The sequence below is a fragment of the Chaetodon auriga genome, chromosome 16, assembly GCF_051107435.1.
Source record: "Chaetodon auriga isolate fChaAug3 chromosome 16, fChaAug3.hap1, whole genome shotgun sequence".
NCBI classification, from domain to species: domain Eukaryota; kingdom Metazoa; phylum Chordata; class Actinopteri; order Chaetodontiformes; family Chaetodontidae; genus Chaetodon; species Chaetodon auriga.
The window spans coordinates 14,972,125-14,985,751 of record NC_135089.1 but is presented as its reverse complement, the minus strand read 5'-3'; the positions used below and the strand labels follow the sequence as shown (position 1 = coordinate 14,985,751).

At 43.8% G+C, this 13,627-nt stretch overlaps 1 protein-coding gene across 1 annotated transcript in view; it reads right to left on the bottom strand.

The window, feature by feature from the left end:
- cacna1ha (calcium channel, voltage-dependent, T type, alpha 1H subunit a) overlaps positions 1 to 13,627 on the bottom strand; it is a 104,796-nt gene that overhangs the window by 19,683 nt on the left and 71,486 nt on the right. The window contains exons 13-26 of the mRNA XM_076752554.1: positions 10,077 to 10,228; positions 9,336 to 9,521; positions 9,133 to 9,250; positions 7,465 to 7,620; positions 6,647 to 6,734; positions 6,226 to 6,509; positions 4,768 to 5,166; positions 2,993 to 3,096; positions 2,544 to 2,667; positions 2,117 to 2,185; positions 1,839 to 2,023; positions 1,503 to 1,629; positions 895 to 1,020; positions 337 to 426 (exon numbers count right to left, since the gene is read on the bottom strand). Coding sequence (XP_076608669.1) covers positions 337 to 426; positions 895 to 1,020; positions 1,503 to 1,629; positions 1,839 to 2,023; positions 2,117 to 2,185; positions 2,544 to 2,667; positions 2,993 to 3,096; positions 4,768 to 5,166; positions 6,226 to 6,509; positions 6,647 to 6,734; positions 7,465 to 7,620; positions 9,133 to 9,250; positions 9,336 to 9,521; positions 10,077 to 10,228 — 2,208 coding nt within the window. The remainder of the gene's footprint in view (positions 1 to 336; positions 427 to 894; positions 1,021 to 1,502; positions 1,630 to 1,838; positions 2,024 to 2,116; positions 2,186 to 2,543; positions 2,668 to 2,992; positions 3,097 to 4,767; positions 5,167 to 6,225; positions 6,510 to 6,646; positions 6,735 to 7,464; positions 7,621 to 9,132; positions 9,251 to 9,335; positions 9,522 to 10,076; positions 10,229 to 13,627) is intronic.

The window sequence follows — 13,627 nt, the reverse complement described above, 5'->3', positions numbered from 1 at the left end:
GATGTTACGGACACAAGTTAATATAAGTTCACTGTGTACGAGTGTGTACGTGCGCTTGCTGTGCACCATGTGATGTCTCCCTCTAACAGCTGAATTGGTTTCACCTTTGTTATCGCCCAAAGGCTCTCTGTCCGTCATCTCAGCTCGAGCTGAACTAAACATGCCGCAGCCTGGCTGTGACTGAGTGTGGGCTTTAAGGGAGGGCGAATGCGCACCGATACAAAGGAAAAGGGGGGCACTGGGTTTATAACACAAGACGAAATGAGAGCAGAACAGAATGCGGCACAATAATGGTTTTATCTCAATCACGGCCCGGCACAGTCCTCGTATTGTTACCTGTTGGTCCACTCCCACCGCATCCAGCCCGTCATACATGATGTTGACCCAGCCATCCTTGCAGGACAGCACAAACAAAGACATCAGAGCCTGGATGGGAAACACAGAGAGAGAACTCAAAACACAGAGATTTCCCTGGTCCTAATATTATCAGACCCCGAGAATCGTGCCAGCGTGAACATCGCATCTTGTGTTAGTTCGCTTGTAATTCTCCCTCCCAATGACACTCAATGGCTGCCAGAAGAAGACGTATATTATAGCCATGATAGATGAAGAACCTAAGTCTAATGTCTTCCCCACAGTCAACACAGTGTGTGCTGTCGTACTTCAGGTTACATTAAACTCATGCACTCCACCTTTTGCCAAAAAGTCCCTTGAAAAGCTCAGAGACACACTGCACTGTGACTCGTGAATCACTTTAATGATGCAAAAACTGACTTTCTATTAGTAGTGTGTAGCTAGTTCATTTGTTTTTGGAGACTGTGCCGGTCTGAACACTAATCCTCCTCCCTGCATCGCCCTCCTCCCCTTTCTTGTCCTCAGTCCATTAATCCGCACCTGGATCAGGTTGTCAAAGTTGTACTTCCTTCGTATCCAGCGGTAGTTGGCCTGCAGGCAGTCGGACTTGTTGGTGATGTTTTTCGTGTCCAGACCTTCACAGTGGTAGAACTTCCCTTTGAACAGCTAGAGAGCGAGAGAGACAGGGAGATAAAGAGCAAGGTCTGCAGGGCCGTTTGGCTGCCATTGACACATTAGCTCAATTGCACCGGAGCCTGCGGCTTTTTAAGCAACCAGCTACTAATGCTTGGAATAAAAGGACGTTTCATGGAGCACATTCTTATCAGAGGTTTTCTGAGTGCTCGGCTAAAAGCTGACCCCCAGGGTCATGTTGTCCCTTTTTACACAGACCTAATTGTCATTCATTCAAAACGCGCACTCTTCAGGAACAAAAGCTTATTGTCCATTGAATATTCACGACACTTCCTATCCCCCCTCAAGCCACAATCACATATGCTGCTCAACAAGAATGACATTTAAGCTGAAAAGGGTAAAGGGTTTTGTCCTCAAGCTTAGGAAACGCAAATGACAATGAGCGTGAGCGCTGGATCTCTGCTGAGCTTACATGCCTCTGTTTGTGTGAGTTACTGTGGGTGTATGCAAACTACCTGCACCCCCAGGATGCCAAAGACGATGAAGAAGGCGCAGCAGATCAGGACAATGTTCCCGATGGGTCTAAGAGAGGTGATGAGAGTCTCCACAACCAGCTTCAAGCCCGGGGCTCGGCTGATCACCCTGGAATACACCAATAAAGACACAGAGATGTTTGTTAGCACCAGCACGTACAGTCTAGTCCAGAACACAAACACTAGTGACAGAAATATGAAATGAGGTGGGATGCTTCCTGCACGTGTGCTGCTTAAATACAGACACACAGGAAATATGCATCCACACAAACCGATTACCAACACCTCTTTACACACACATACAAATACACCATGCACCTCAGTGGGCGTAGTGTTCGCAGCAGGCGTAGGACTCTGAGGATGCCCAGGATCCTGTTTCCACCAGCGTAGGCCAGGGAGACCAGAATGTCAACCAGAGACACAAACACCAACAGACCATCCAGAACGTTCCAGCTGGACTGGAGGTACGTCTGCTTCCCAAAGCAGAAACCGAGAGCTACAACCTGGTGAGAACATTACAGCATTCAGATGTCAAAAAGAGCAGTTTGTAAACACCATAAGCTTTTCAACAATGGCAAGAAAACTGTGATGTTTACCTTAATGGCCATCTCTGCCAGGAAGATCACAGTGAAAACGTAGTTGGACACGCTCAGAAACACTCGCTCCTACAGAAGACAATGAGATTAATACACAGAGATTCTGCGCTCACAACAGCACGTGTTTTCTTAGAACGGAGCAAGTACCAGTTCCCTTACACGATTAGCCTGTCACTGTCTGAGAGTAATACATCGTGGCTTGCTTTAAGCCTCGATGTTGCTTGGCTAGTGAGTTTCTCTCTGTGTGTCTGAGGCTTGTCCACTGAGAATCAGCCTCCAGTCAGGTTTAATTTTGACTGTTTTCTATTGACTAGTGTTACACATTTTAGCACTATGCAACCATTGGAAATCAGTGAAAAGTTTCTCAAACTTGTATGTGTATGTGTGTGTGTGTGTGTGTGTGTGCGTGTGCATGTGTGTGTCTTACCGTGCTGTGAGGCTGTATGTCAGGTCTTTCCAGAGCGATGGTGATGCAGTTGAGGAAGATGAAAACCAGAACGATATGGTCGAACATTTTGTGAGAGATCACGCTTTGGCACCACACACGGCATCTGAACACACACACACACACACACACACACACACACACACACACACACACACACACACACACACACACACACACACGCACACACGCACAGAGTCAGCTATTAAATGTCTACGGTCGGTTAAAACTATTGACCAAACAATTAGCAGTGAGAGAGCAGTAAAGAGAAGAAGAATGAGAGAGGGGAACCATGATAATTAAATAAAGAGGAGGAAAGAGGAAACAGGGAGTAAGAGAGCCAACTGAAACAAGACCCATTCAGATTGATATAGGTGTTTTGTGTTGTTTGGGTGTGTGTGTGTCTGTGTGTGTGTGTGACGGAGACTCACAGGTTCTCTGGAGAGAACAAATACAGTGTCCAGTCTTCGTGCTCTTTGCACCAGCGGGGCTTCATGTTGCGGAGCTCCTTTTTGATCCAGTAGCACAAAGAACTCTGCAGAGGTCAGAGGTCAGAGATCAAATGTCAAATTGTCAACTTTGGAATTCATCATTACACAAAATAATCAGCAATTTTATTGTCATTATTCCACCATCAACATCACGCTTTCATTGAGCGAGTCAAGGCCAAACGCAGTAAATCTGATTGTACTACATTCCCATGCATACGGGTTATGTAGAAGGTGCGGCTGTCTATGGGATAAGCAGCTGTGTTGCTAATGGGGAACAGCGCCTATAATCCTCTCCAAAGATGGATGGTTGCCTGGGCTAAACTAGAAATTGTAATCTCACTTGTTCCTTTTTTTCATGCACCCGCAGCCAAAACAGAAGCTCCATATGATAAATATAACTGTTAGTATTTTGTATGTACTCATTAAAAACCTGTTTCAGAACTGCTTTGATGTTGCGTATACGAAGAATAGAGCTATTAAGAACTATGCAATAAAATCACTTTGAAAAATAGTTTTCACAGCGTTGCTGACGTTCGCTGTTCCACCCTGAAATCTATGGAGGCCCGATAAACAAGTGCTGTTTGGTTTTTTTTTTTTTTTGCACAAGTAGACATGGAGTTAAGTGAGCTATAACAGGCAGACTCCCAACGTAACTGGTACAAAGTGAAACTCATTAAAGTTTCTAATAAAACAAACATTAGAAAGGTTCGGTGTGCAGCTTCTGTACTTCAGGTTTCTAATTAAAAACAGCCCAAAGTCAAGCCTCTCAGACGCTGCTTATTTGGCAGATTGCTGCTGCTGTGAGTGTGTCTGTGCATCTGGGTGTGTCCCCTCTGTTTGTGTGTGTGTGTGTGTGTGTGTGTGTGTGTGTGTGTGTGTGTCTCCAAGTGTGAGCGTGTGCAGAAGCTGGATGAAAGGAACCTGCTGCTCAGGAATCCTTGGAGATGAAATTCATAATCTTTGAAATAAACACACACACACAGAGAGCCATGCGCATACACAGGTCTCAGCTGACAAGTCACACGCACTCACTGATGCATGATCTTACACACACACACACACACACACACACACACACAGACACTCACATGCACACACAGGTAAGAGTTTTTAAGCCTCAGACACATTCCGTGTGTCCAGGGAGAGGCCTTGTGTTTTAGTGGATTTCATGGCTTCGAAAACTCAATTTGGAGCCAATAAAACCATCAAGACTATCGCAACAGAGGTCATCCAAAACCACCACGGGGTACACCCTTCTCCACTTCACAGACACACAAATGAACAGCCGCACCGACTGTACATGCACAAGCTGTTTTGGACCCACTGAGAAAACAATTACTGCCCAAGCCAATCAATTACAACATGGCAATTTTTTTTCTCTAGGCCCTACAGCGTGAACACAACACAGACACTGTAACATCTCAGAGTGAGAGAGACAAAAGGGAAAAGAGGACAAAGGAGAATTGGGTAAGTAGGGAAAAACAAATAGGAAAAAAAGAGCAAAACCACTGAGGCTCAAACTTGACACCAGGCCTATAAAACCCAACCACATGTCTTGCTCATGCCTGAAAACATAACTGGAAAATGAGCCACCGTGCAAATAAAAAGCTGATGATAAGTGCCAGGATGATATCATGCTGGGGACCTTTCAAAACTGCTACACGGTCCAGCTTTTCTCAGTGTTATTTTGAGAGTCACGACTCATGATAACTTACGTCATCATCCATGTCGTCCTCGGGCGAGGAGTCATCCTTGGGGTCGGAATTCACGTCGAGGTCGTAGGTCAGGGTCCTCCCGTTGCAGTCACCGTACTCCGCTATTATGGAAGGGCAGAGTGTAGACGCCTGCAGCAGCTCCAAGGGCTCCGGCCGTAGCGTGCTGTTCCCCCCAGCCTCCCCCTTGTCCTCTCCACCATCATCCTCCTCTCCTCCCTCCCCAGACAACAGGCTCTCCCTCTCTCCGCTGGTGTCCCGCCTTTTGAGACTCGGCGCTCTTCCGAGGCTGTTCCAGCTGGACCGACGGCTTCCCCACGAGCGGGGAGGAAGAGGGGAGCGTCGGCCGGGACTTGAGAGGTTCTGGAGAGATGGGGAATAAGCGGTACGAATGGCGTGAGGCTACGAAAGCAACAAAAGTCATTATTAAAAGTTGCTCATGACGTGTGAAGATATTTCAAGCTTCGATTGAGTTTTTAAGAGCAAGCTTCAGGCGGCCCGGTCTACTCTGCTATTAGACTTTTGGGGTCAGTCTCTCTTTCTCTCCAGCTTTGGATATTTTTCACAGGGGATAAGTGAGAAATTAGATGTGGACAAAGTATGACCAAGAACGTCTGTGATTGACTGTTGCATTTTCAAGAATTTTGTCTCCAACTACTCATGTGTTAGTTGGCTACAGGATCAAATTTTACGTCCATATGCTCATTTTTATTGGATATGTTACGTTCAAAGGATTCTTCCTTCCCCCTGAGCGAGTAATTATTGACTCCCTATATTTGCAGCTTTTCTTGCCGGCATCCATGATTTCCTCATGGAATAAATTACTATCTACCTGACTAAACTGAAGCTAAAAGCTGCAATCTTTGGTTTACATGATACCTTCCCCGGCACTCCTCCTCCTCTCCTCTCCGCAGGTTGCAGCGAGGTTTAATAATCAGAAACTATAATGAAAAGAAATACATTCCTCGTGTGAAAATAGGACGATATGAGATTAGCTCCTTCTCAGTCCTCTGAGCAGCATTTAGAGAGCTAAGACGTCTTTCATGGTAGAGGAGCTGACTGATATATGGGTCACGCCTTCGATTGAAACATTTAAAGCCTGTGATTAACTGCAGTGTTAACTCATGGGACTTGAGTCATTGGTTCTCCCGGTCCTTTGCGGTCCTCCATTTGGGACCGCTGGGTCTGTTTGTTTGAAGTTTGTCTCATATGTCTGCTCCTGGCCTTGGTTTCTGCTCTGTAAGTGGATTATATCCATGCTCCTTCTTGTAGCAATTTTAGCCTTCTTTTTTTTTCAGGTTGGTGGGGGCTTTGCGGGGTGTGAGTATATGTCACACAGCATATGTGTTGTTCTGCATCAGCAAGAAGGGGAAGAGATGTTGATTCCTACACGCTGGTTTGCGAAGAGGTCAATTTTTGTTTTGGGTGCATCTTTTCCTTAAACTGTTTGATATAACTCACCAGAGAATGCTGATCGTAGGCTAAAGGGTCCATGGAGGTGGAGCTTCCACGGCGAGAGTCTGCGTGACTGATTCCCGCCTCGGAAAAACCCATTCCCACCTCGCCATATTGAGGAACCGCCTCTCTGTATACGAGGTCCTCTCCAAGGATGGACTCAGGCCCCAGGGAGCTCTTTGGAGTGGGCATGGGTGTGGCTGCCGTGCGCATGATGATAGGAGGAGCCATCGAGCCCCGAGGGTCAACGTGACCGTTGGCGGTCATCATCAGAGAGTACATTTTTAGCTCTGTGGAGGCGGAGGAGATATGAAGTCGCTATTGTAATCATCACTTATTTATTGTTATTTTGTCATGCAGTTTGCAATGAGTCAGTCATGAAACAGCAGGAAGAAAAAAAGCACAATTTCTCTGTGGTTGAACCTACCAGTGTCTCTGAGCTGTTCTACCTTCTCATCCTCCTCAAAGTTGTCTGATTTCTTCTCATCATCTGACTCCGACCGATTAGCATCACCCTGTAATACACACACAAATCAGTACTGTTTTCTTTGTTTCTCCCCCATTATGAAGAAAATTGCAGGAGCTGTTTCTTTTTTTCAATCAAGGAACAGAGTTCGAGCACACTGAAGTGCGCGGCATTCAGTGCTCAGAGGATATCCTTGTGGATGAAGGCTCATTGTGCTCTTGGGTGCCACATGATAACGGGGTCGGATGAGGAGCAACTGATGATCTGGAACAATCAGAGGGCATGTTTGGGACTGCTTATCATCTCCATTCTCTCATCCCCTTTAAAAGCAGCGGTGCCTTGCATGATGTGACAGTTCGGTAATTGAGAGTCCGCACCTGCGGCCCTCAGATTGCTCTACTGGGAGTTAATTAAAAAGCAGCAGAAGGCCCTCATGCAGCATCGACACGGTTGTGCATGAGAGATGCTGTTAAGAATCAGACATGAATCTTTATACAGTCACTGGTGCTGCAATTTTGATAAACAAACTTCTCTGTGTGTTGAATGGTTGACATACAAAAGAGTTTTGAGCCTTTATTGTTATTTAAGAAATGTCTGAGGATGCGCCTTCACCAACCTTGATGACAAAAACACAGAAAATGAGAGCAGCACTATGCAGGCTGTGCAAAACGCTGATTGAATCTTGATTGCAGAATTGCACTGTGCCACTGGTTTGCCATTATCGCTTCATCTACACTTACAATTATTGTACGAAAAGAATACACAATAGTTGTTCTCACCTCAGCCTGGAAGCCTTCAACCAAGATGGCCACAAGTAAATTGAAGAGCACGTAGTTGCCGAATGTCATGAGAGCAACAAAGTAGAGAGCCGCCCAGGGAGAGGTGGAAGCCATGCCGTTATACAACACCACATTCCAGTCCTCCTGGGTAAGAATCTATAGATTGAGTGAAACACAGGCAGAGATTTAGGCGTAAATAAAGCAGGGGAAGAGATGGATGGAGGCAAAAATAGATAACGGTCAGGTGGAATGTATATGTATAATTAAAAAACAAGAAAAAGAGTAATGGCCCATAAAAAGGGAAAGGAAGGAAATTGCCCAGAGGTTAAAGAAAAGAGAAGGATAGAGAAAGAAAGACACAAATGGAGCAATATTAGCTGATACAGCTCTTGTGGGTTGCTTTATAAAACCCAGTAGTGAGCTACTTTTATTGCCATCCTGCCACAATACTTCAACTTCATGCACACGGGATTACTATAAGTTGACATGCAGAGCGTGTGTGGGCGTGTGCATGTGCGTGTGTGTGCGTGTCTGCGTGCGCCTAAATCAATGTGAGTGATGAAAGCATTTAAAAGTAGGACGGTGTTCATGATGCAGCATGAAAGCTCACTCCGTCTCTGCCCACTCATAAAACGCTGTGGCAGGAAGCGATTCGCCGTGCCGTCTGTGTGTATGCACGTATGCATGCGTGCACAGATTTGTGTGTACTGTAGCTACTCCCCAGAAATCTATAGTGAGTATATAGTGTGTGTACCGCCTTCACATGACAGTCAGTCCGAGGTAAAACGCTTTTTCAGCATCTTACTCCTACACACACACACACCGAAGTGAGACAGTCCGCTGCCTTCTGTGTTCTACCTTTGTGCTGACGCATCCAGTACAGAAAAGAGGACAACCTATCTGGAGCGATTGAACAATATCTCTCACATAAGGAGAGCAAAAAATAGAGGTAACAGTGGAAGAGGGTGCGCATAAGCAGAATTTCTCATTTCACAGCATTTGACTAATAAGCAGAACTTGGCAGCTACACACACAGCTACACACACAAACATAAGCGAGCTCTTGGCCGAGTTTGACATATTGATTTGGGATTTGTTGGGATAAGAATGAATACACGCTGTCCAGTTGATCTCTTACAACTGTGTGAAGGACGTGATGCGACAGCTGCTGTCATACATTTCCACTAACGTTCACACTGTTGCAATGAGAGCCCTGAAGGAGCCAGTCTGAGCTCCTCTTTTGAAGGGAAGCCAGTAACATATCTGTTTCTCTGCAGAAGGGCTTTTCAGATGATGCATGCATGACTGGCAGCCTACATTTTAGTGCATTGATTTATGTACTGCAAGTTCAAATACATCAGCAGCCCACTTGTGAGACCACCTGTCAGCTGTAACACTTCATATTTCAGATTTATATAAAATGAGTTAAACATTCATGTTTCATTAATAAATCACAAACTTGCCAACTCACGAGAAGAGAAGTCAAATTTGAATTACGTGCTCATCATGATCAGTAAGAATACACAAAGCAGCTGAACCGCAGAGAGACAGGCAAGGAACAAACAAAAAGATAATTATTGATAATAGATGAGAGCAGCTGATCAAAATATTACATTAAGTCAGTATCAGTACAATTTTTTGCAAATTAAGAAAAGCAGAGAGAACTAACCTGAAATACAGTGACAATGGCCCAAAGCAGAGAGTCAAAGTTCTTGCGGTCAGGGATGGTGTCTCCATTCTCCATCTGAAGACTGAATTTACAGCCAAACAGGTGCATACCCAGTATACTGCAGAAGATAAGAAAATGCAGTCAGCCTAACTTCAATGTGTGCTTTTTGATGGATTTGTGTGTATGTTGTATGTGTGCATTACCTGAAAGTGAAGATGAAAAGCATCAGCAGCATGCAGAATGTGGCCACATTGTCCATGGTCTTCATCAGCACCACCAGCTGTCTCCTCAGGGCAGGCAGGAAGCGAACCAGCTTCAGAACCCGCAGCAGACGAAATGTTCGCAGGACTGACAGCCCACCGTCTGACTGACCAATGATCTCCCACACACTGAGAACCACAAAGAGCCAATTTGAGAGATGGAGGTTGTTTTTGTGCCTCAATTAAAACTATATGTGGGCATAATTAAGATAATAATAATAATAATATGTGAGACACATGTTTTGTTGTTTTGAAGGGACTCGAGTAAGTCTGCTGTAATTTTTAAAAGTAATTCCCTTCAGTCACGCCAGTAATGTGGCCACATATATCAAAGTGTCCCTTCCCTGATCCAATATGAGCTCTATCAACCTAAATGACAGCCACACAGCGAACCTCGACTCCTGACAGGAACAAGAATCTGCTGTGGCAGCAAGTAAAGCTGCATCTGTGTGATCCATCATGAGTGTGCCAGTCTTAGCTATTGTAAAGATGGATGCTGCTGCAGTGAACCTGACACCCGAAACTCAATGAATGACAAGCTGGAGAAGGAATAAGAACCGGGGGTGGCTCTAAATCCAAGCTTAGCAGTTGTCTAGTTAGGGAAATCTACATTGGAGTCACGATTTTAGTGTTTTTGCACTAAATCACAAACAATAAAGATCAGGCTGCTTGGATTCGTTTTACCTGATGATAACAATGATGCTGTCGAATATGTTGTATGGGTTCCTGATGTATCCAAACAAGCCGAAGGCCAGCAGCATGAAGCCCATCTCCAGGACAAACATACTGGTGAAAACGATGTTACTGATCTCTAACACATCAGTCAACTCTTCAGGCTGAGGGGAAGAAAGAAAGAAAGAAAGAAAGAAAGAAAGAAAGAAAGAAAGGAAAAGGATGAGAATGAATAAGAAAGAGGAAAGAGAAAGAAAGAAAAGGGAAGAGAGAAAGAAAAAGGAAGAGAAAGAAAAAGAAAAAGGAAGAGAAAGAGAAAGAAGAGGAAGAGAAAGAAAGAAAAAAGAAAGAATAAGAAAAGGGAAGAGAGAAAGAAAGAGAAAGAAGCAAGCAAGGAAAAGGAAGAATAATAGAAAGAAAGAAAGAAAGAAAGAAAGAAAGAAAGAAAGAAAGAAAGTTAGTTAATATCTCCACTCTATTATCTCAGAGTCATAAAAACCACCTGGTCTTAGTGCCCTTAGCCGAGACATTATTAATCAAGTTCAGAGCTGGAGTCAGGCCCAATCAATCAAATGGAACCAACAGCACCAATCCATCACTGCTGATCTACACCACTTACCTCTCAGTACAGTCACTGATCCAGCAAGGTGTAGCTGAGGCCCTGTCATAAAGCATGCAGTCAGGTCTTTTATGGAAAACACTGCAGTTTCGTGCTCTGGTAAACGCATTATTAGACCACGTCTTCAATTTTTCTCTATAGGAACAGTTTGTTAGAGCTGCATCAGTGATCTGAAGGTGCTGATTTGCATCGAAAGGCGTGACTTGGGTTCTAACCTACAGTTTGCTATACTGAGACGTGCTATTTTGGGAGTATCACTGACTCACACTTGAGTGCATATGGCGAGCTTCTCACCTGGCCAAGTAAATCAAAACATTAAATGGTCCATTAAACGGTATCAAATTAAGTTTGATGCTTGTCTAAAAGATGCAGTTAAATTCAAAATAACTTATCATTTTCATGATCTCTTGTAATAAACGTAGCACTCTGCACTACTTCCCTCTTTCACTTTTCAGAGCTTGTATCAGGGCTGATTATTGCAATTATTTTGACAGATTGTGATATGCCTCATGATTTTAGTTTGAATTTTTGCATTTCTTTTTCCTTAAACTAGATAAATAAAATGATGATAATGTGATTTTTGCTGGGGCCTGTGAATAAGCACATTCCCTTACGTCTGGAGAACATGAATTGTAGGACAGGGCATCTCTGTAGCACCGCAATGCTTCATTTCTAATGGTATGTTGTGACAGATATGTGACGCATTTTAGCAAAAACTGCAGCTCCTGCCATTTGGATATTGCACTTGGCCATATTGTGATTTCACTTATATTTTGATGAATTGCTTAGCCCTTGCTCAGATCATGATTCAGTCCTGTCGGGCTTTGTACATTCACAAATAAGGGATCATTGTGATCCTCAGACAACTGAATCACTCTAAAATTCTTAGGCTCTACAGTCAGCCTTGCAGTTTGTAAAGCTCCTCAGCCTGTGACTTTTATTCTCATGTCACACTTGGCAGTCTCATTAAAACTAACTGTGATTCTTTTCATGTGGAGATCAACAAGCAATAGGTCCAAAGCCCATTTAGCTTCACAGCACATGGTGTATAAAAGCAGTCAGGCCGTATTGTGGACTAATAAACACAAAAGCAAGATTAATATAGAAAATCCCAGACGTGCTGCAGCTACCAGAGACGGGTTAACACTCGGCTTGGGTTACCATCAGCACCCTGCAGAAACACCCGGGGTGAGTTTTGTGTTGTTCATTCACTGAATTATTCTAAATGATAATGATTTCCAATGATAACACTGATTAAAATCCCAACTTTTACAGCCAGTTCAAGGCACTGAAGCCTCTGCTGAAGTACAACTGAGGATCACAGATAGAGGGCGCCATACTACACAACACTCCCCCCACCTCGCTCCACCCCGAATACACAGAGAAACAGAGAAACAGTGAAGAACTGCAAACTTTTTACAGCCACATTTCAAGAATATGAGGGGTGAAAGTTTCCTATTGAGAAGATTAGTGGTGGAAAGCAGGTATATTTACTCAAGTGCAGTACTTAAGTACATTTATGGTGCTTTACATGAGTATTTTCATTTTAAGCAATTCAAACTTCTACTACACCACATGTCACAGTAAAATGATGTACTTTTTACTCCACGGTTTATATAATGTATAACTGACCCAGCAGTTTAGGAAGCAGTTAAAACTAGCTACATGTTGGCTTGCAGGACTTTTACTGTGTAATGAAATATTTTTATAGTGTTATGTTGCTGCTTTTCCTCAAGTAACTGGATCTGAATATTTCTTCCTCCGCTGGACTCGATAGCATTTGTAGTTTGCATAATCCATCACTGTCTGAGTAGCTGCTCTGATACGTAAGTGTCTGAATTTCATGCTGTGATTTCTGAAGGCAAAACACAAACAGCCTCTTGGACGCTCTGAAACAGAGGCTGTCCAATCAATTTTTTTACTGACCTTATCAACTGCAGGAAAATGTGCGTGCGCCTGAGCCAGACCAATCCACTGATCCATTACTTACATTACAGCAGGAGTTTGACAGTAGCTGAAAGACTGACTGCCACAACTGGTATAATCGTGACCTCACTGTCAATATGGAGTGCTGCGTGTGGAATACGATGCAGCGTAGGCTCTCCTATCTGCACTATTTTTTAATTGGGACAGTCGTGAAGCTTGAAAACCAAAAATAAAAAGTAACATCAGGGGACTCGAGTGCAGCTTTTGGTGCGCTGCGTGGTGAGCAAAACAATGGCATATTTTATTTTATCTTTTAAAAGAGCTGGACAGACAATAGACAGACTATAGCTGCTCGATGTCCTGGCTGTTTGTTCAAATTGTCTGTCCCTGTTGAGCCAGCACATAAAAACTTTAAAGCACTTCAACAAAGCTTTAGAAGAGCTCTCAGCCAGCTTTTCTACCTTAAGCAGTCACAGCACAGTAGACTCACATACATTATTATTTAACAGTGGACTAGTGCCATTTTCATTACCGTTTGGCCGCTCTCTTCACACCAGAGGGATGAACAAGCACACTGCAGACTTGCAGGGCAATAATTTCCACACAATGCTGAGCGGCAGTTTTTATATCTGGACTACAAATTTACCTTTACTTACTGCTTAACGGTGTCTTAAGTGGTGAGAATACAGTATGGCTAACATAGTAGGTTAAAACAGTAATAATTAATACAGTAATCGCTGAATTCACGGTGGCTCAGTGCACACAACGCATGCCATTGGACAAAATACAAGCACATTATGAGAACATCTTCTACAATTTGACATGCGTGAGCAGCATTTAGAAAAAAACAAACAAAAAAAAACCACAACCAAATTCATAAACGCTGCAAGTACAGACAACAGAAGCTGTTTCCAGGGGACACTAAAAAGTGATGCACCAATGGGACACGCTTGCTGGTGCAAAGGTTTGCGACTCTTGAAGTTAGTGCTATCCGCAAGCGCTGTTAGAAAATGAGCTC